The sequence below is a fragment of the Leopardus geoffroyi genome, chromosome A1, assembly GCF_018350155.1.
Source record: "Leopardus geoffroyi isolate Oge1 chromosome A1, O.geoffroyi_Oge1_pat1.0, whole genome shotgun sequence".
Taxonomy (NCBI): Eukaryota; Metazoa; Chordata; class Mammalia; order Carnivora; family Felidae; genus Leopardus; species Leopardus geoffroyi.
The window spans coordinates 180,794,516-180,817,483 of record NC_059326.1 but is presented as its reverse complement, the minus strand read 5'-3'; the positions used below and the strand labels follow the sequence as shown (position 1 = coordinate 180,817,483).

At 42.5% G+C, this 22,968-nt stretch overlaps 1 protein-coding gene across 22 annotated transcripts in view; it reads left to right on the top strand.

The window, feature by feature from the left end:
• TENM2 (teneurin transmembrane protein 2) overlaps positions 1-22,968 on the top strand; it is a 1,977,527-nt gene that overhangs the window by 1,827,796 nt on the left and 126,763 nt on the right. For 19 of the 22 annotated variants that reach the window (XM_045502305.1, XM_045502315.1, XM_045502361.1 and 16 more), the window contains 2 exons: positions 1,641-1,841; positions 3,556-3,768. In XM_045502305.1, coding sequence (XP_045358261.1) covers positions 1,641-1,841; positions 3,556-3,768 — 414 coding nt within the window. The remainder of the gene's footprint in view (positions 1-1,640; positions 1,842-3,555; positions 3,769-22,968) is intronic. The other 3 variants (XM_045502354.1, XM_045502371.1, XM_045502392.1) reach the window with 2 other exon arrangements.

Below are 22,968 nucleotides of genomic sequence, written 5' to 3'. Positions count from 1 at the left end.
ACTGCTCTTTGGAAACTTCATGGAATACTGTGATTTCTAATAAATTCAAGTTCCTGATGTCTCACATACCCCAGAATGAAATCATTTGTGGCATGGGTAATCTAAATAATGTCATATTTAGAGCCAATGTATCATCAGTTTTAAAACATACCATTATTTTGCATGCCATAAGAAGAAAAAAAGTTGATACTATGGTACAAAAAGCTGGGACCCCAAAGGGTTGCCATTTCAGTGTCATGGTGAACTATTTAAGAGGCCAAAAATCTTGTATGTTTCAATCTTGGCATCAGGCAAAGAGAGAAATCAAAATCTCTGAGAATTTGAACTACACGATGGCACACATGCACATGAGGGACTAAATTACAGCAGCAGAGTGGTCCAAAAAACCTCAAGAAAAGAATTTAAAGTGGTCTCAAGCTGGCTGTGCCCCCAGATGACGGCAGAAGAAAATGCTTTAACCTAGGCCGAGAGGGCTGATTTCCGAGCTGTTAAAATGAAGAAAATGTATGTCTTACCTAAATAAGGTGATGAGACTTCCCTATTTCTCTGATTCACAAGACAACATCTGAGCTCTCTGCAAAACCACTGTTTGCCATCCAAACCCCACGGTGTACATTTCTCTCATCTTCAAATGCCATTGTATCATTTGTTAGAAATACCTAAGGAAGTTGATCTTCCTCTAAAAAGCCCTATTTATCCAACTCTGGGGCTGGATGAACATCCAAGGTTTGGAGTCAAATTCCCATGCAAAAGTCCTGTTGTTGAGAACTGGATTTGGCAGCTCACTTTGAGTTGAATCTAAAGTAGGAATCTTCAAGTTACCTACTGGATGCATACCCACTCTGAGTACTTAGATGGCCAAACAGACAATAAAACTAGCAAGAATGACAGTGACCAAAATCTGACCATTAACTCTTCTGACTGACAGTCTGAGGGAATGTCAGTGCCACAGCTAGAGACTCCGCCATTCAGTCCACTCATGATTATATTTAGGAAGATTACCTCTTTGGGATCATTCCATACCTAGCTTCACCCCTTCTATCCTGCTTTTTTTACTGACTCCTGTTGTAGATGTGTGACAACGAATGGAAACTACTTTTAAACTTAGCCTAAGTGAAATTTAATTAGGAAAGTGACTCATTTATAAGTTTCATTGGTTTTCTTTTTAATCCTTTGTTACCTTCTGAAGTCAAATATCAGTGAAGTTAGAATGAGCCTTCTTTTTCTCTCTGATAGTGAGGGATAATTGGGTTTGGGGACACATGTAGAGATATCACCAGTATTCATGTTCCAGGCTCAGAAGCTCTGATATGATATAATTAAAGTACTAATGTTTAGAAGTACAAGGTTCTCAACATTGAATGACACACCTCTATATCTGGTTCCCACTAAAGCTCTGCTTGAAAAATCCCCTCTCTTACATTCTCTTCAAGTTGGAGATTCGGTGTTTGGGCACATAAAAATCCTTGAATTCCTTATGGGTTGTTCTTCAAGAGACCACGTAAGTATTACCTGGGCTGCTCCATTTGCTCCCAAGAGGATAAGAATTAGTGAATCACTGGCTTCTTCAGCAGCAAGGTGGTGTCTCATGGCCCACCCCCATGAGTGATCAATACTTGTCCTCTTTGTTTTTTTTTCAGTTGATTGCTTGGATCCCACCTGTTCCAGCCATGGGGTCTGTGTAAATGGAGAATGCCTTTGCAGCCCTGGCTGGGGTGGTCTAAACTGTGAGCTGGCAAGAGTCCAGTGCCCAGACCAGTGCAGTGGGCATGGCACTTACGTCCCCGACACAGGTCTCTGCAGCTGTGATCCCAACTGGATGGGTCCCGACTGCTCTGTTGGTAAGCCAAGAGGTTTCCTCCTCGCTTTTCCCAATACTCATGCCCTATGGTCTTCCGTGAGCCCAAATGGATGGGAATCTACTCTTCTCACTGGGATAAAGGGACTTAGGTTAATTGCATAGGGCCTATCATACTCTCTTCTCAGTCATGAAGTCTGTGATCCTGAGAAACACACACACACAAAAATGCCGCAGGTTCTTGTGCCTCGTTTGTTCCATCACTACAAATGGATGAGGGGCCCGGGAGGAATGCTTCCATTTGCATTATAGGTTTTCTTATGCACACTCCCTAAAGGTACCAGAAAACAAAACAGAACAATTCAGTCCCAGGCAAACTGAATGGAACGTCCTATAAAACAGAAAAGAGGCTCCCTCGGGGTGCTGTGTGAACATGTTATAAAGCTCTGCAATACTCCAGTGACAGGAAAATAATGAAGTTGCACTATACACTTTATTTTCCTAAAATTAAGAGTATGTGTCTTCCCTCCCGAGTGACCCTAAAAGGGAACGGTTCAACAGTTCAAGCCAGTCCCAACCTACCTGAGAATGGTTCCATTCACAGTGACAAGTGCCTATCCAAGCAAGCGATCATCATTCCGCCCCCTTCCTCTGGGTAGTGAGACAGCTGTCAGATTGCCATGGCAATCAGGAAGGGAATATATGTGAAGCTTTGCCTACAATGGGAAAGAAATGAATATTTAATTCCAAAAGAAAAAAAAGAGTCCGTTAAAATGGGCCATTTTGAGACGTCTTCTAAGCCCACTCACCTCTGGATTCCACACTGATGCTGGTGGTCCAGGCCACGCTCTGCAGAGGATGGGGAAGGGGGAGCCCTCAATCTGAGACCCAACCGTGTTGCCTACATGCTGTGTGACTTTGAGTGAGTCACTTCCCCTCCTGATTGGGTTTTCCCTCCCCTGGCACAATGAGCCATGCTTCCCTTAGCAGTCTGTCGTAAGGATGAATGTCTGGCACGTGCTTGTCCTCGAGTGAGAGGTCTGGAACGCCAGCGAGTGTTTATCTGTCTGTCTGTCTCCTCCCCAAGCACAAAAGACTTTGAGCTCCTTTGAGAAAGAGGCTGTGTAAATGCAGCACAATCACAGAGGTCATCATTGCCACAAGGTGCCGATCTGGGTGATGGGTGAGCATGCAATCATTAGGGGAATGGAGCTGTGGGGTTCCCAGCTGGCTGGTGGTCAGCTCAGGCTCTCAACAGGGAAAAAAAAGTCCCAGCTGGCTAGGGAGTCAGGATGCACATATATCTTTTCAGATGGAACCTCCTGGGTAGCTTTGCCAAACTGGATCGCCACTGTGTGACCTCCTCCTGGGATGGCCTCAAGTTCTAGAACAGTGGTTCATTCTCACACTCTAGTGCACATCAAAACCACCTGGAGGATTTGTGAAAGCAAATTTCTGAGCCCCATGCCCAGAGTTTCCAATTCAGGAGGTCCAAACAAGGCACAAGAATTTGCATTTCTGACAAATTCCCAGGTGATGGTGGTGCTGCAGGTCCAGGGACCCCACTGTGAGAACCACTGCTCTAGAAACTACATAAGAATAAATTAATACCCAGCCAGTGGAGAGGCCTCCCAAGGTGACGCACCTGCTGGGCCTTGGGGCCTGCTCCAGGGACCCAGGCCATGTGTGTGGTCTGGCCTCCAGTGGAGGGTTTTGCCAGCTGTGGTGTTGAGCTGTAATCATTGTTTTTCTTCCAGAAGTGTGCTCAGTAGACTGTGGCACTCACGGCGTCTGCATCGGGGGAGCCTGCCGCTGTGAAGAGGGCTGGACAGGCGCAGCTTGTGACCAGCGCGTGTGCCACCCCCGCTGCATTGAGCACGGGACCTGTAAAGATGGCAAATGTGAATGCCGAGAGGGCTGGAATGGTGAACACTGCACCATTGGTAGGCAAACGGCAGGCACCGAAACAGGCACATATTGCTTTATTTTCATAAATCGTAGATCTATAGTGATGGTCGTGCATTGCAACTGGCTGTTCCTTCAGGGATATGAGTGCTCTACAACATTCCTGCTGCCTCTCCAAATCTTCAAGGGGATAGAGAAGGGAAAAACAAGGTCCCCAACTAGAAAAGTCTTTCCCTTTTTTCCAGAATTCCATATTGGGAGGAAAAGAACAAAACTAGAGAAGCAAATCCATTCAAATTACTGATTCGGGGAGGGAGAAATGCACATGCATGGGAAATTGTCAGGACCTGGAGGTTTCAAGCACCCCACGTGACCATGGTCTGCAAGTCCCTCCTTGTTGAATACCCACCCAGCTGGATGGATCACTGGATCCCTGCTTGCCAGCAACACCTGAGCACAGTTGTTTTAGACAAGGATAGATACAGGCAGGACTCCCAGGTTTCCTGGGTAGCCAGGTACCACTGGAATAGGTTTGAGCACCCTCTTGCTATCCCAAGGCAAGGTGTCATCCTTGGGCTCTTGACCCTCCCCATCACCACCACCACTGATCAATGTCTCCACCTCTAGTCCCATGTCATTCTCACTCAGCCACCTCTCTCTACAAGTTTTTTGATGAAAATTTTTTTAAGATTGTTTTCTTTTTTGAGAAGTAATCGTTCCCAAGTTTCTTCAGTTTTGATTTTGATTGCTTTTGGTCAATATTGTGGTTTAGGGTAGGACAATACTGGATTGAATGTATCCAGTTATCCCTTTGAGAAGATGGGAGCCAATGCTCTTTGGTTTTCCATATCCCTCAGACAGTCAGAGTTATGAAGTTGTCAAATTGAGTGTCATTTTACCTCTAGGATTTGCTTTTGTTGGGTTGAGTTCATGCTCAAGTTGGCTAATACACTCACTTGCAAGGAAATTCTCAGAGAAGTTTCCAAGCAAACTACTGACTTGCCTTCTTGGAGTTATCTTTGAATCTAGCCATCAAGTTTGGGGGCCTCCCCTCTGTCCTAGCCCCAGGACCCCAGTCAACAGATTGGGTACCTGGAGGGAGAGACAGGGTTAAGAACTTGTCCAGGGCTGACTCATGAGGTCAGACTCAATTTCCCATGCTGTTCATTTGAGTGGTTAAGCAGAGAAAAAGTGAATTCTGCATTATATTTACCCCATTTCCATGTAATTGGGCATCTGAGGGGCAGCGTGCCAATCCAGGCCATGACTATAGCACTGGGACCCTGTCGGGACAGTCTGTTGGCAGTGAATTGTTTCTGCAATCTCTCAGTGATGCTCCAGATATTGCTCCCCTGCAGCTGCTTTCATCTTCTGTCCCCTGCAGAGTCTGGGGGATAATTCAGAAAACTCTCAAGGGAGGATGTGCACAGCCCACTACCAAGACAGTTTACAATTCTTACCAATAGCTTCCTCTCTTCAGGGGTGTTCTTCCTGATGTACTTTTGCATGCCCCATGTGATTTAAAGACTTCCCCCACCCCCCATACCTCCATTGTCCTAGGCTGCTCCCCTCAAAAAAAAAAAAAAAAAAAAAAAAAAAAAAAAAAAAAAAAAGCTCTTGCCAACCAATAACCTTTAGGTAGAAAATCCTACTTTCTTTCAGTTCACACCATCCAGCCTCACCTCCCCTTTGCTCTCCCTTTCCATGTCTGCTGAGGGTTTGCTGCACCACCATGATGCCCGCTAGCTCTCCCCTACCTACAACTCATCCTCACTCTGGGAATAGCTCACAATAGCACATCCAAGATGGATTGGAGTAGAGTTTGGAAAATTACAGTCAAAGGGGCCATATCTGACCTGCTGCCTTTTTTTTTAATATGGCTTCCAAGCTAAAAATAGGCTTCATGTTGATTAAGTGTTGAAAAAAATAAGAGATATTTTCTGACACATAACTATTAAACTCAAATTTCAGTATCCATTAAAAAAAGTGGGTTTTTTTTTTAGGACAGCCACACCCATTCATTGATAGACTGTCAGCTTGCACATTGCATCTTAGTGTTGAGTGATTGCCACAGAGACTGCATGGTCCACAGAGCCATGTGTTACCTGGCCCTGTATAGGAACAATTGGCCAACCCATGAATTGGAGAGTTGTACAGGGCTTGATGGATCGAGAGGAGAAGAGAGAGGCTGGCCAACATTCACTTTAGGAAAAGGCCTCCAGCTGTGATTTGAAGGTTGTCAGACAAAGGGAGAAGGTCCAGTGTGGAAGTAGGGAGACAATAATGGTTTAATTGAAGTGTGTCTGGAGCCTTGAAGCTGAAATGGGATGATGGCACCTATAGTCTCAGTAGGAAATTATGGGGATATGGCCAGCAAGAGAACACAGGAGATGTTTCGTTCTAGCAGTCTTATGGGTGAGATGGATTGGGAGAAGATGTCTCTGCTACTTGAAGTGGCTGGTTCAAGTTTTACATGTGTGTGTGCTAAACATACATGAGCTCTTGGGAGACATAGAAAACAGGCAAATTCATGTGTCAGGTAAAGGAAGTAAATGAAAGGAGTTTGGGTTCAGGGAAGTGTCTTGTCCAGAACTGTCATCTCTCGTGACTTTTGGGTTCACTCTATGTAAGTTTACAAAGTATTTGTCACCAAAGTCTTTTCTTGTGAGGAACTAGGGCTCCCTAGTTTCATTTCTAGGTAGGTGCTGTATCCTCATGGTTGTGTTCACTGGGACTTGCTCTAGAAAAGCCAAACATACCTTGGTTGTTGAGATTTGCTATTCAGAATGTAAAGATGTTTGGATGCACATAATTGGTTTTTTGTTGTTGTTGTTTTGTTTGTTTGTTTGTTTGTTTGTTTTCCTTTTCAACCTCTGGCCTCCAAGCTTCTATGTGGAGGTTTACACTTTTGTTTTGAGCAGACACTCCTGTCAATTCATTTTAAGTAAATGTGACAATTTACAAGCCCAGAATTGGTCCTCCTCCTCAGGGATAGAAAAGAAAAGAAAGAGAGGCTTTTTGGTCCTTTCCAAGCAAAGCCTCAAATGCTGTATTTTGAAAAGAGAAAATAAATAAGAATGAAATGGCACCTAGTCTGCAAACAACTCATTAGGAAATTTGAGGTAAGGCAGAGCCTAGGTGATTAGTGTTGGGGCACAAGGGTTGTCTGCAGCCTATTTTCAAAAGGTTGTGGTGAGGTGGTGTTCTCAGAATCATTGCCAACAGTCACCTGAACAACTTGCATCATTATTTGTGGATCACATTTATTTTGCTGGAGAAAGCAAGAATATAGATGGGGGTAGAAGGGGGAAGTGAGGATAAAAACATGGACTTCTGAAAATCAAGTAGGATCTATCCATGTTTGGTCAAGTGAATTTCTGGAATTTCCAACTGAATTATTATTTTTTATATTTGGAAATTTAGTACATATTACTAAAGATTTAAATGTAAGGTATAACATTTCAATACTGTTAAAGTGAACATACTGGTAGACTGGATTCTACCAAGCAATCATTCTTATATTACATTATTCTAACAAGTTAAATATAAGGTATGGCTAAAACCTACAGAATTGCATAGATAAGAAATATGCTTTGAATCCAAATGAACCACAATTCATGTTTATCTTTGGAATATATTAGTATTGTTTGGATAAGCTGCAGTTTACTCTTATGAATAAATCAGAAAGTGCACTGTGTGGTTAGATTAGTTTTATTCTTTAAACATAATCCTAAAATGGGTTGTTGTTTCTATCACCTGCCATGCTTTACCGAACTGGGGATTGAACCTCAGAAGACTATCCAAAGACCATGCCAGCAAGGCATAAAGGGACTACAGAATAGGTCAGAAATCACTGTGAACTATAGTAAACTCAAACAAGTGTCTGTTATAAAGAAATGAGGTAATTGTTAGTGTGTTTTGCATACAGAATCATTGAGCGAAGTACAAGGGAGAAATAACATTTTGCCGCAGAATGCAAGCCGAGAAACTAAATGCTAATTGAGGATTGTTGTTATTATCTGCTGACTGTGGGCTGTCCAGACATCCGCTCTGAGTAATACAAACTAACACACCCACAGAATAAATCCACCACCACCAGGCACCCACCCTAGGTGAACTGTTTGATGTCTGGATAGTGAGCAATGCCTGTAGTGGTTGTTACAACTATTTAGTTTGTGTGGTCCTGACCTCCACCTGCATTTCAGAATCATGAGGACTCGATTCCCAGGCCCATATGGGGCTGGGTGACCTGCTGTGTGCCACAAGTCAGAACAGTTTTCTTTTCTCGCTATTGCACTGGGCCCTTCTATTTTTCATCTTTAATTGGTTGGGGAAGGAAATAGGTTCTTGTGATGTTAATAAGGAAAACGAATCTTTACCCAAGGTAAAACCAGCCGTGCGACAATCTGATGTGCTGATTAAGTGATTGTCATCGGAAGTAGACAGGGTCACAGTCCAAGAGGGAGAGAGCTTGAGAGCTACAGGGAACAAGATGGGAAGGAAGTGACTATCAAAATTAACCAACTTCAGACTGAATACAGCTGCTTCTGCATCTTGTTCCAGTTTCATTCTCGGTCATGAAAACATTTTTTTGTAGCTATTATCCTGAACATTCAAGCTTTCATGACTCCACAATGAGATCAAGTTGAGATGAAATTAGCCACTGTGGAGCCATCCTTACCACCAGGTCTGTGGGAGCAGCTAATTCTCTGATTGGTTAATTAACCTATTCCTCTGGGGGCTCTTATTAGAACCTATGCTAGGAGCTCCATTCTTCTGTGAAGTGAAAACCTGAAGGGATGGTCTTTCACTGTTAAAGATTATGGACAAGCTTTTTGTGGGGTACAAAAGATGTTCTACTTCTGATTTTTCCCCCCATAATGTGCCCAAAATGTGAGCCTCCTCATTGAAGATCAAGAACCACCACATGCCCAGAAGTTCTCTTTGAGTCTGGATCAGGCAGTCTACCCAGGTTTCCTTACCCAAACTCAGAACAAGGACTTGAAGGTAGAAGTTACAGGAACACTTTTTCAATGCACTCAAAAAATAAAATGAAAAGAGAAAAATGTCTTACAAGTAATAAGATTCTCATCACAAGAAAGTATGATGAGCCTTTCTTGGCCTGGATATTGATGAAAGGCTTTAAACATTAGTTGGAAAATAAGGCTCACCCTAACTTAATGGCTCAACCATTCACAGAATGGTTATTTTGGTTCTTTTGTCTGTGTGGTCCTGATCTCCAATTGCATTTCAGAATCATGAGGACTCAATTCCTAGGATCATGTGGGGCTATGCAAGTGGAAATGGTCTTTTGTACTGTTTCGTATGTGATTTAGTAATATGTGCCCATGAAAGGAGCTCCCATCAACAAAGAAAAGAGTGGAAGGAGCCTTGATGTTTTAGTTCTGTGGAGAGACAGTGACTTGGAGCATTGATGTGCCATACCCTTAATAGTTTAGATGGTCCTGTTGATGTACCAGCCTGTGGCCCACTGTGCCAGAGCCTGACTCAACAAGTAAATACCTTAATATGGACTGTTACAGTTTGGGACTCTTAGGACAGAAACCCACAGGTGAAAATTAGCATGAGGAAGATTCTACACTCAAAGGAAAACATGTAAGAATAAGAGCTGCTGAAAAGAAAAGCAGCAGGGGGAGATGCTCTGCCATCATGTTATGTAGTGAGTGCTCTGTCACTTGAGCTTTTACAAAGAATCAACTGTTCAATCTGTTAAGAACCAGTTCCTTCCAAGTCTTTGATTCTCAGATCCCACATTATTCCCTCAAGACTTTACATTAAAAGGAAAGGAACACAAAGAGGGCCCTAGAGATCTGAGCTCCCTTTAGATATTTGTGGTGGACATTTGCTCGTCACTCTGTCTTATTTGTGGTGCTGTCATGAAGAATAGGTTGATGGAGGAAGGGGGAGATCTGTGTTCTAGGCTTGGCTCTGCCACAAACATTCTGGGTGCTTTTGAAGTAGTCACCCATCTTCCCAGCCTCAGCTTCTTCCTGCTGCAAATGAGGGGGTTGGACCATATAATCACTTTACAGAGTGTAGTCCAAAGACATGAAATGCTTTTCATTGGTGTGCAAATATATTTTGTTGAATAGTTACATAGAGTGTCTAAAAATACATATTTGGAAAAACTATAACTACCTCATCAAACTCATGAATATACTGGTATTATTGCTAAGGGATGTGGCAAAATTGGGTACCAATATCAGGCCTGAGTAAATTTAAAGAAAAATATTAAGTAAATAACAGTGCAGATATTGCAAATATCACGAAAGCAATATGTGATTGACTGAATTTAGAGCACACTTGGATGAGATGATCTCTAAGGACTGGTCCATCTCCTGAATTTTATTACTCTGATGCAAAATTATACGAATGGGCCACTCTAGCACATTGAAACCTTTCTCTCTTCTGCAAGGCGCAGAGAGGGTTTCCATGTAGGATCCAATAATATACACTTTACATGAGAGGACAAGATACAGTGTAATGTTGGCTCTGCTGATGATGCTTTTTTGAATGGTTGAGGATAGTCGATGATACTTTTTTGTTTGTCTATCTGCTCGTCTCATCCCTAGCATCTCAGGTCCAATTTATATATGGTTAACTATGAGATTTTTTCTCCATTGAAAAACTTACATAGTCTGAATAATCAGAGTCCACTTTATTCCTTTATATTTGTGTTTTTTTTATTTTAAAAATATGGTGTTGAGTACAGGTTTATCTATCTATGTCCATTTCACTTGGATTCGGGGCAAGACAAGCATGATGAACTGCTGAACATACAGGCTTGCATGTCAGTCTATCCGAGATCAAATCGTGGCAGGTGTCCTCACCTTTGTGTGCCTCAGTTTCTTTGTCTGTAAATGGGAATACTGAAAAGATGACCTACCTTACTGAGTTATATGCACAGTACTAGCACAGTTCCTACCGTAAAGCAAGAGCCAAGCAAATGTAAGCTAATGTTGTTGTTGTCGTCGTCATCATCATCATCATCATCATCATCATCATCATCCCCCAGGCCCATCACCATCATCATTATCTATTACAAATGTCAGATAAAAGCAAGGGAAGACTATCAAAATAAATTTGTCATTAAGACATTTCTGCTACCTTCAACCTGCCTTTCCTATATACTGCCTCCAACCCATCAAGCAGTTAGTAGCATTTCAAAAATAACACCTACCCACTACCAATTTCCCAAGCAAAGTTTTGTTCTGTAACTCACTGGCATCGGGTTCTTACAGGGAAATATAAACTAGCTCTCTTACCTGGAAATTGAACCTGCTTATTTTACCAAACAGCCCACTTACACATGGAATCAAACATCTGAATATCCTCATGTTAATGGAGGCTTATTATGAAATTGGGGTTTGCTTCTTTCAACCAAAATTTCTCCATCTAGATTTTTTTGGACACATTCCAGAGAAGCCAAGAGGCCTATGAGAATTTCCTTTTAATTCTGGGTTTCATTTTTATAATAAGTACAGTTCAAAAGAAAAGTGTTTTCCTTTGAAGTATTAGATTGGAATTATTATTGAATAGAATAAAACTTCAATTCTTTTAAGCCAGCATTCCTCAAACTAGGGACCACAGACATACTCTACAAGAGTTTGGAAGGACACTGTCTTCCTTTAAGAAGGAACCTGGCATTTCTCACGTTGAAGATGCTGCCAGGTCAGTGTCTCTTAGATTACCTTGTCCTGGTCTCTCCTTTTTGGACTCCTTTCCCATTCCTCATGACTCTGAATTCAAAGAATAACTCAGGGAGACTCAACTCTGAACTCAGCTGAGTTACAAATGCCTTTTGGAGACTCAAGAATTGCACTGATTGTCCCCTACTCAGCCCAGTGAACTGCACGATTACCCTCATTCCTCCAGTGGTACAATTGCATGACTCCTTGGAGCAACACCCATGAGTAACATCTGGGGATTCTTTGCAATTCCTTGCTCATCTCCTGGGTTATCAGGAGCCATACATAGTATCCCAGATGTTTATGTAAGAAACAGATTTTGCATTTCCTCCCAAGTTGCCTGCCTAATAGGGTTCAATCTTATACCAAACACTTCTTTCATAGCACTCTATTTCACGAGCTCTTTTCAAAAGTCTTGTCTTTATTGCCTTTGGAAAACAGGGTACCAGCATTTCAAAAAACCTCCACAGTCAGGGTTTATTGATTTCCTCTTCATCCTTTTCATCATGCATTTGAATGCATAATTATAAGTAGACCCACAGAAGGCCACCATGCCATTGACGGCCTCTGAGCTTTTTCCTTCATGGTTAATAAAGAAAGAAACCACAATGAAATAGCAACTAGGAGAAAGCTAAGTATTTCATCATAAACATTCTCAGGATAATTAGAATGGATTAAATTACAAGAGAAAATGCATTTAGTTAATCTTTCCTCTAATTAAAAAAATATCCCTAGTTTTAAATAAAGCGTTTGTTTTTAAAAGCATATTTTCATTGTAATCAATAAGGGGGAGGACTGTTTTGTCCTCACTGATAGGAGAAAACATCTGCAAAGTAATTAAAAGCTCCCAGACAGTGTTTTTTTGGTTTTTTGTTTTTTGCATTTATTATTATTATTATTATTATTATTATTATTATTATTAAGATCTGTAAGTAGCCTTCTCAGTCTTTTCCTATAACTTGCACAATGGTATTCTCCACAAGCGACCTCATTTTATGGTCCGTGGTGGTATAACTTGCTTTCTGTTCCCAGATCAGTGAAGATGTGTTTGATGACTCCTGGCCAACAAGGGTCAAGTAAGGAGATTAATTTAGCAGAGGTTTTTATAATTTTCCAAGTGAGGTGGGATGGCAGTCAAAATGAGATGGGTAGGTCACACAAGACACTCCTAAAATAGAACAGGGACACACTCTAGGCCTGTCACGGGTTCTATTCTAAGACTGACAGAACCCAAATCACTCCAAGCCCTGTAAGTCTGTCTCACAAGTAAGGAATCATTCACATCATCTCTCCAATTTCATGGCTCATCCCAACTGCAAAGCTCACTCCCCACTCTCATCCCAAACATTCCTAGAAGTTTTCAAGGGTGTCTCACATGCTCATGTTCAGCCCATTTGGATTCTTCAGGCTTGGTCCCCTCATGGTGATCTGCTGCTTACAGAACTCACTTCAGTGGAGCCCCACGGTATTTCCCTTACTGCCAGGGATTTACCATCCAATACCCTTTGTGCCCACTCAACTAAAGCCCCACTGTGTTTACACAGTGAAGGAAAGAACACCACACTCCTCCACACTGGGGATCTTTATCAGCTGGTTCCAAAAACCTTTGAGAAAACAGCTGTTCATTTTTTGCCTCTAGCACATCTTTCACCCATCATGGTTTTGTCCCATGGCTGGGATATAGAATAGGCAACACAGGATCCTTTTTGCTTCCTCACCTTCCCTCACCTCAGACACCCTCCATAGACCTGGGGGTCTTGGGGGAGGCTCACATGTTCTTCAAACACACCCAGCCTCTAAATTCCAATTCAGATCAGTTAGGACCCCTATCGTCTACACAACCAGCCCATTGAGAAAACCTCCTTGTTCCTTCTCATTTAGGTTCAGGGTTGCTTCCATTTTCAGCCAGCTCAACTACAAGTCAAAGAGCCCCTGTGATCTCCCATTCTCATATGAATTATTTTGCAAAAGGAATGGAGACACAACTGCTTCCATGTCCCTTAGACTTCAGGTTTCCAGCAGTTTCTGGCATGGCTCTTTAGGGCAGCTCACTCTAGTTGTGTGTGACCCCCAACACCACACAAGCACAAACTATACATTACAAAAACCATATCCCACCAGACCCCAGAGAAAGGAGGGGTTAACCGATGTTCTAGAGACAAAAAGTCCCACAAAATTGCTGTCCATAGGGATTTAAATTGCTGAGAATCCTGTCCCACAGTTTCCAAATTTAGCTGCAGCAGCACCTGGTCAAATTAGCAGTGAAGTTGGTTAGAACTTGGCTCAGAAGGGTCATCTGTCTAGAGCTGTAAGCAGAGAGATAGGCTCTGATAAGTGTGAATTGCATTTCTTTATTTTTAAAATTATGCTTGAACTTCAAGAGGGATTGCCAGACAGCCCTGTCTAGTTGTCTAGAAACAATGCCAGGGGGTGGGGGCTCCCGGAGATTATAAAATAACCACCTCAGAAGCACAGAGGAAACGTTTGTACCCGATTTCATTCCAACAAGTTAGCAAGCTGTCAATCACCGGTCAGGTTACTGCACTGAAATGTGCTCTCTCTAATGACACGAAACTCAAGGCAGTGGCTTCTGCTTTGCAGAGAGCATCCTGGCAATAGGCAGTGAGATTGTTTCTCTACATTAGGTGTATGTGAGCCCTGGAAGCCCAAATGTCACTGATGATAGCAATTCCCATGAATAGGGAGAGAGATTGAAGAAGATATTAGAGGTGGTAAGAGAAATGAGCTTTTTCCTATTAATCCAGGGAATGCAGGCAAGTTGAGTTGGGTCCCTTAAGCATGTTGCTATCGGCTTCTCACCAGACTCTGAATATGAACTAATTTAACTTTTTATTTCCATTTAATGGGACCAAGAAAGATCTATATGCATTCACTTACAGACCTGTTCTCTGGGGGTCTGATGCAGGAAATGTTATCATATCATCCAGAAGCCTAGCCTAGACAGAAACTAGTTTACCCAGAATTAAACAGCTTGAAACATAATACACATCAACACCCACTCCAAACTCCCAATATCTCCCGCAAGTTATGTTTGTAGAATATAACATCTTTCCTCCTTGCTAACTATTAACACTCACTGTCAGTGCTTTACAATTGTAGTTAGAATGTATTCGCAGGGTGAGGCTGGTGATAGGGATTATGTAGCAAAGGAGTTAAATGCATGAGCTTTAGAATCAACTAAAGCATTAGCTTTAGATCAAACAGACCTCAATTCAGCCCCCATCCACTGCAAGTTGTGTGATCTTTGGCAAGTTCTCTATCTTCAGTACCTGCATTTTTCCCATCTGGAAACTGGGAATAGTGATACCTGTGTCCTACTTTGGGGAGCACTTCACTCATCAGTGAAGCATTTAACACAGTGCTTGATGCTCCATAAATGTTAGTTTAAAAATCATCAACACTACATGTTCATGCCCTTACTGGAATTTCTTTGCGGAGTGGACATTTATGAAAAGCAGTAGGGCTGGCACACAGCCACCCATAGGGCCCAGAACTCCAAAAAGAGAGGTCAGGGTGCTAAATGTCCTGTGTTAACCTAGATGTCTGGGCCCACCTCCTGTTCCACTCCTACAAGAGAATCTCACTGGGACATGTGGATTCCATGACTGTAAGAAGGAGAACACAGGTAGCAAGAGCAAAGCAGGGAGAGAGAAACAGCCCAGTGAGGATCTGCCTGCTGGTTGCAGGAACATGACTATTAAAAACATAAAGAAGAGAGCCACATGTGTATCATCCTATGCCATGTCTGAGGTCCACACCTCCTCCATCTGGTTCCAGCTGAGCAATGACAACTTCATTCATTCATTCATTCATTCATGAAACATCTATTGAGCACCTAATGAGTGCTGGGTGCAACATAAACTTCCCCTGGGTGAGGCCCTGGGCTACAGGGCTAAGAAAGAAGTGATTGGCACAGAGGCTGGTAACAGTCCAAGGAACTTCAGATCTCAGCTGTCTTTTTGCCCACATGAGACTTTGCTGTTTTCTAATGCAGGGCACCCTTTCTGGTGTTTCTGCCAGTTGGTTTTGGTTTCTTTTTCAACGCTGTTTCCTGCTAACAGCTTCCCAAGGAGATCAGTGTAAGGATGGAAACCTTAAACTTCCAATGGTAGTTTAAATTTATTTGTAGCACAATGTAACTACATAAAAGAAAGCAGCCAGGTATCAAACTGCGTGGATACACACAAATGACTCCCTCATAAGTGTTAATATTTTCAACAGCGAAAGAAATTTAGTTAAATCAAATGAAGATGGCAACTCATTAAAATTTGATTTTCCCTCCTATCCTTTTTTATCTTTTAATCCTCCGTATATGGCACAACTTGTTCTGTTAAATAACACTCATTAATTAAATCTCATCTTCTCTTAGCTATATCTATATTTTTATTTATTATGGAAACCTTTCAATGCTTATAATCTAATTTAGTTGGATTATTTCTTGGACATCTCTAAGTATGAAAACCTTGAGGTTTTAGGGTGGAATTACTGGCAAGGGAAGAAGTGGGATAAACCAAATTCTCTTTCCTTCTCCCCCGGCAGGAGGTGGGTGGACAGGCCTTTCCTTTGTTAGGGGAGTTGGCATGATGAGGGCACTATGAATTCAGTATCTTCATCACCTATGGGAAGGGAAGGGAGGGAAGAACCCATAGAAAGAGTTGTAAACTCAGTCACCCCTATGTGGATGAGGCAAGAACAATGTACGTAGATGTGGGGGCGATCCGGCTGAGACATCTGTCACCCCGTTGATTGCCAGGGTTGATTCGGCTGATCTGGCTGGCTAGGCGGGTGTCCCCTTCCTCTTCACTGCTCCATGTGCAGCCCTCCCAAAGTTGTGTGCTTGGTCAGAGAGAACGACCTTCCCCCAAAGAAGAGGATGATTCCTGGGTCAAGAATATAAGAGTAGCCATACCCACTACTAGAACCTCCAAACAAGCTCTCAGGGTCCATTTGTAGGAGAACGTAGAGTGGTCAAGCTTCCAAGACCCCAGACACATCCAAATGAGGCACTGCTTGTGGCAGTCTGCCTTTCTGTAAAAAAAAAAAAAAAAGAAAGAAAGAAAGAAAGAAAGAAAGAAAGAAAGAGAAAAAAAGAAAAGAAAAGAAAAGAAAAAGTATATGAATGCACTGAAAAGAGTGTAAGACATCAGGGAATGGTAATAAACTGGAGAGTGAATGCCCCTTCTGTGGAGGCCAGACATGACCCACCTCCCACTGAATGTTGCCATATAGAAATGCAAACCTAGTTTTACCAAATTTTCTGATTTTTCAATAGAAGCCAGATATCAGGATTGTTGTGCATATTCTCCCCATTTTCAAATGTTAGCAAGCAATTCAAAATTTGTTGAAATGCTATACAAGCCATTCAGACAGGGCTGGGGGCCACCCACCTGTGGCCACTGACGCTAAGCTCCAGTACAAGATTAGTACCAAGTTAGGGAACATCATTTGCCTGGAATGAGCAATGTCAAAGCAATGACAGCTTTGGCTTCTTTTCTTTGATGTCCCTACTCTCCTGGTAACTGGTTTTTGCTGGTGGGAGTCTCACTGCCAGGGTATAATGGTGATACTTTGCACTTACAAAGTGAATTTTCTCCAAGGAGCTCAAAAGACTTTGTGTTGCCTCAGTCAACCTCACAATAAGCCCGTGAGGCAAGCAGGTAGCTATTGCCCCCAAACATGAAGTGAGCAGCATTAGAAAGTATTTTACACAGGCAGCTAGGTTGACTCAGTGGTTTAAATCCATGGTCTACACTATTGGCAAATTACAGCATTCAGGAAGCACAGACAAGGTTTCCCATTACTGCCTCCTCTGCTGCCCTTTTTGGCTTATCTTCCTTCCATCTGCTCCAGTTGACAGCTAAGCCCCAGATCTCAACAATATATATGAGCAAACTGAGCCAGTGACTAATTCCTGTCGTGCGTGTGAGTGTGTACACGTCTGTGTGTGCATGAATGTGTGTGTGCCCATCTGACTTCTCGGCAGGCCTAGCATGGTTCATCTGCACCCATTACAACACGTCTCTGCATTGGTCATTGGTGTGATGCCATGCTCTGAAATGCTACTCTGGCAAATGCTCACAACCTAGAAACTCCAAATAGGTATCTGCAGGAATCTGGATATCTGTATTTTAGTAACAGTGCCCAATAATTCATGCTGTCCAGAGCCCCTCCCTGTCTCCCTTCTCTTCCTTAAGCAGATAGAATTACAACTGTGAAGGAGAAGGTTTTCCCGTACAGAACTGACACTTGTGCCTTCTCCTTGGCCACAGTGAATTAGCAGTAGTGGCCATGGAAAACGGGGACAGAAACTAGAGCAGTGCAGGGAGGGCCAGAAACAAAGATCTTCTTTGAGTTGCCATGAGTGGAACACCCAAGAAATTCCTATTGACCAGGAGTGATTGGAACTCTGCCACAGTCATTTCCCCCTCTAGACTGGGTTCAAGGGCTCTGCTACACCATTCCCCTGTCCTCCCCCTTCTCCTCTGCTTTATGGGCATATATGCTCTGTGTCCTGCTCTACTCAGGGGAATTACTTGGGCTTTTCAGGCATGACCCAGAGAGAAGACTCCAGTACAGCAGTGTAAACCTGTTGATCTTTTTCCCAGGACAGCAGAGCACAAGTATCCTCCGTTTTCTAGATTGCCTTGCTCTTCCTTCCAAATTGTCTCAGATCAGGCTACTGATTCCTGGGAACAGTTCCCAGCATGATGTTCCACTATAATCATTCACATTCTCTGCATGCGAGCATGCCATAAACATCCTTCAGAGGCAGATGCAAACCCAGCGAAACACCTGGCCATTGTAAATGCATGTGCTGAAGAGCTAACTAGACTTATTGACACTGGAGCTACAAAGGCTGTCATACCCGTCAGCTTCGCATCTGATCCCGCAAATCAGGACACTCTTCGCTAGAGTCCAGTGACACTGCCTTTTCTGGGAGTGAGAACTTTAAAGATCTCATGGGAAACCCCTGGAAATCCCTCCTCAATCCAGTCGGAAGTGCAACTGATTGAACATCCAGAATCAGCCAGTCTGTTGTGGCTCATCCCAATAGATCAAAATCAATACTGAATTTTTTTTTAAGTATGTAGATTTAAAAAGCCATCTCTTTATGTACTCAAGTACGTATTTCTTTATACCTGACTATATAAAAAGATAGCTTTTTTGTTGCCTTGGGAGGAATCACCTTGTGCTTTTCATTTGACTATTCAGAATGGAAGCCAAGGCTTCTCCTTATATTCCTTCATCGTGCCTCTCAAAGAATCACTCAAACAAACCATCATGTGTATTTTTCACATACACACACATTCATTGTTGGAAGTTAAAGGGGCATCCTGTTGGGGACATCTCTGTCATAATAGCCCCAGGGTGATACTCTACAAGTTCAAAATAGGGAAGCACCCGGCCTTCTCAATGCTGCCAAATCCAATAAAGCCTGTTTTACAGTGTACAGAATGCCAGCACAGGTGATCCCCATGGTAGGTCTGCCAGCAAATTCAAGCCCACCTGGCTGAACTGGACTTTGTGTTAAACTGACTCCTAAAGGCAAACAGTGAAACTCAGGGAAGCACAAACGAGCAGCAGCCCCCCCCCCCCCCGCCCCGCCAGGTCAGCAGGGAGTTCAGCCACTGAAGTTTCCACTCACAGCCATGCTCAAGTTTGAGAAGCCAAGGTAAAGAAGTTCCAGGTTTAGCTACGTACCTGGCCAGACCAACAAGTCACTTTAAAGTTGCATCTGACTGATCTCCACATACTAGGACAGCTCTACCTTGACATTTAAGTTACTGCTTCCATCACCGGTGAGATGGGTTTACGCTAAGTAATGCAGCTTTAAAATATTTTCTGAGCAGTAAACGCAAATGATTGCAGTGTTATAAAATCATGTCTTATAGGAGACATTAAAATGTTACTGATACCAATCACAGTGAGGTAAAAAGCCACAAGGCAAGACTTTGAGGGGAAGGAGGTAGAGGCCCTGAAAACAGCATGAGACGGATACATAAAGTAGTTAAAACCAAGCTGGGAATGGATTCAGAAGCTAGAAATGCACATTGCTGGGGGGTTTCCTTTTCATTTGTTTTTCCTCCCAGGCTGTGGCTTTGCCCCTTTCTGTTAAAACCCTGACAGTGCCTCCCAAGAAAGATGATCTCTGGCAGGGACAATTCCTTTGGTTTGGCCAACCCTGGCATATCCAGAAAGAACCTAAATTACGCCCTGCCTTGGAACAGGAATACCTCAGGTGCTCAAGGAGTGCTAGCTGGCTTGAGATTCTCTGGGCGTGACCTTCCGGAATCATTTAAGAGAAAGAAAAAAAGGAGAATAGTTGGGAAGGATATAGTGAGAAGCCACCGTGAGTTAAATAGCCCATTTGCTAGAAGTCAAAAGATAGATTTGAAGAAGGAATAGCAAAGGAAATGACCAAATAAATGAAGGGTTTCTCCTGAGTTTCGGAGCATGAGGACTTGAACAAGGGATGTGTTGGCCTGTAATCTAGCACATATGTTCAAAATGAGGGCAGTGTCAGCCCAAACAGAATAAAAAGTGGTTCTTTGGGAGACTGCAAAACTCTTACCCTTTTCATGTATAAAACACAAATATATTTGCAATAAATAAGCAGATATAGAATGTATCTATGACATTAAAATTTCATGATGAGGAGAGGAATTAGGAGGAAAAGATCTAAAATGGTTCGTGGAGAAGGAGATGATGTGGTGGAAAAAAGGAGAAATAGTCATCTAGTAGAAGGGATGATAGATTAGTTTGTTTCCAGAACTTCAAAAGAAGTGGTCTCAAGTATCTTTACTGAATACAAACTCCTGCTTACAAAACTTTCTGCCAACTCATGTTTCAGCCTTTTTCACCCCCCTGCCTGCTGGTTCAGGTTTCTATTAAATCAGTTTGGAAGGAAATAACAAGACAGGCCAAAGGATTGGTTTTGCATATGTTTGGAATTTACTGATCTACTGAATTCCCTTTTCAGATAATAACAGCTAACAGTTATTGAGTACTGGCCATAAAACTTGCCAGCCCCAGTGCTAAATTCTTAGCACACCTTCTCACATCGAATCTTCATATCAGTTTTGTGAGGTGGAAATTGTCCTCATCATCATCCAGGTGAGAAAACTGGCTCAGAGAGGGAAAGCAATTGACATAAGTCCTAACCATCAGTGACAAGCGGAAGTGAGCTCTAATCCTCTATTTACTTGACAGAGCCCAGGTGTAACAATGCACTCTTTGGATCACCTGCTTTGACCCTAGGTAATCGTGCCAAGAGGGTTACTTGGGAGGCCAGCAGCAAAATCAGAGTGTATGGGCACCAGGAAGGTATCCTCATCTGTTGGTAAAGTCTCCACCTGCAGGAGTGTTTCTTCAGTGATGGAGGACAATCCCCCTGTTAGTGTATTTTGGGGCTCTCTGCTTTATCAGTGCCCCCCAGGCCAAAGAGTGTACTAAGTTACTTCAGATTCCCAAAATGAATCATCACTCCTCAGCATAGACATAATTGGCCAACTTCCCTAAATTTAAGTTGACTTTCTATCAGAGTTCACATTTCCACCAACTTTTCATTAAATTAATTATTCAAAACAATTCAGAGTTAGCATTCTCACAGCAACTGTAACTCTGCCATGACTATATTAAGGCGTAAATTGAACAGCATGTTTTGCAATAAAGTTAATTTTATATTCACCAGAGAACTGAGTTATAGTTGCTGTGGGAACCATCATTTCGAATCTCTTGACTTTGGTGCATTTAAATTCTCAGCCACAGCATTGCACACCATAGCATATTTTGCACAGATGCTTAATTTTCTTCCCACCATGGCCTAGCTACCATGAACTTGGAAGTCCTGTCAGAGTCTAGTATATCAGCCTTCTAGTTTTCCTAGCCTTCTTACTTATCCTGGTTCCTCTGATACTTGATAGAGAAATAGCCAAGAAACCAAAATTATTCCCCTTTTATCTTAAAAACGTCTGTTTGGGGGAAGTGACTTTTCTTAGAAGCACAGTCAGTGAGAGGCACCAAGTCTCAGGCAATGTCAACTAAAGCAAGCAATGCCACTGCATTTGTGAGGAGCCAGGATTCTCATCCAAGGGTATTTTTGGATCTGCGCTGTATTATTCAGTACACACAGGGTGACCTCCGAAGGCTCCAAGTCCTTGCATGTGCCATTAATCATGCAGGCATGCACGGCCATACATCAGAACTTATTGGAGCTCCGGAAAAGCTAAACAACATTTCCCAGAGCCACATAAAACCCAAGCATCTCTAAATCAAGACGCATTGCAGGGCCTCTCTAAGAGGTACGTTCAGTAGAACTGGAATAGAACTCAGGCTAAATCCTGGCGGTATGGAATCGGTGACATGTGCCAGGGCAGAGACAGAAGCTTGTTGGGGAGGGATAGCAGAGGGAGATGAAATTCTGAGGTGGTTAGAGATGTGAGCGTTCCATCTACAAGGATTATCGATTTTTCAGCTTTATTGGAAAAATCAGTCATGCTTTCTGCCTCCTGGGGATTGCTGTGCTGCAATTTGGGAGTGTGTGTGTGTGTGTGTGTGTGTAGAAACGCTGCAAGTTAGCAGCTGAGGAGCAGGTCCCATTCACCATTCAATTATCCATTTAGCTAAAATGTGACTTTACAGAAACATGCTGCTGTTTTGCATGTCTGAAATATATTTGAAAGGAGGGATTTTTGTTTCTCTGTAAATGAGAGGATTTTCAAAGAAGAAATTCTCACCTTCCTAAGGGTACATTCATTATGCAAAATGGAAGAATAGCACCTAACAATAGCATAGGCCAGATTTTTAAAATTCTGACTCCCGTTCTATATTTTTTCAGAAAACAAAAACCTCCTTATTTTTTATACGTGCCACACATAAATGTACCTCCTGATTGAGACTTATCGCAAAATTTATAAAGAACATATAACAACCAATGACCTCCCCCCAGGTTATTGGTCACCTAAAAACTGTGTTAAGAAAAGGACTAGAAAAATACGTGCAAACAGATTCAAAGAACAGGAAAAGTTCATGACTCAGGGTTACTTGGGTCACAAGGATGGGAAGGAGTGAATGATAGAAGGTGCTGGATTAATGAACAAGGGCGGGGCTGGGAGATGCCATTTCAGCCAGAGGAAAGAAAAGAAAGTGAAGAAGCAAAGGAGAGATTGAAATGTTTTTGGTGTTTCTGTACAGGTAGATGGTAACATAAAACAAGATAAAATACAGCTACTGTATGAGGTCATTTGATACACAGTGTTTTAAAAACAAGTCTTCAGATAATTTGGAGGGACTAGTTTGTAAGGAAGTCTTGACAGATTAATAAATATAAATATATGTATATATATACAGAGGTGGATAATTGATACATAGATAGATGATGGATAGATGGATGGAAGGATAGACAGGTACATAGAGCTTTTTAAGTGTGTTTGAATGCCACAATTCAGATGTGTCAAGCTGATCTATGGGGATAAACAGAGTGCAAAGGGATTAAAAGTCCAGCTGCAATAACCTGGGAGGGTGTTTGGGGTTGGC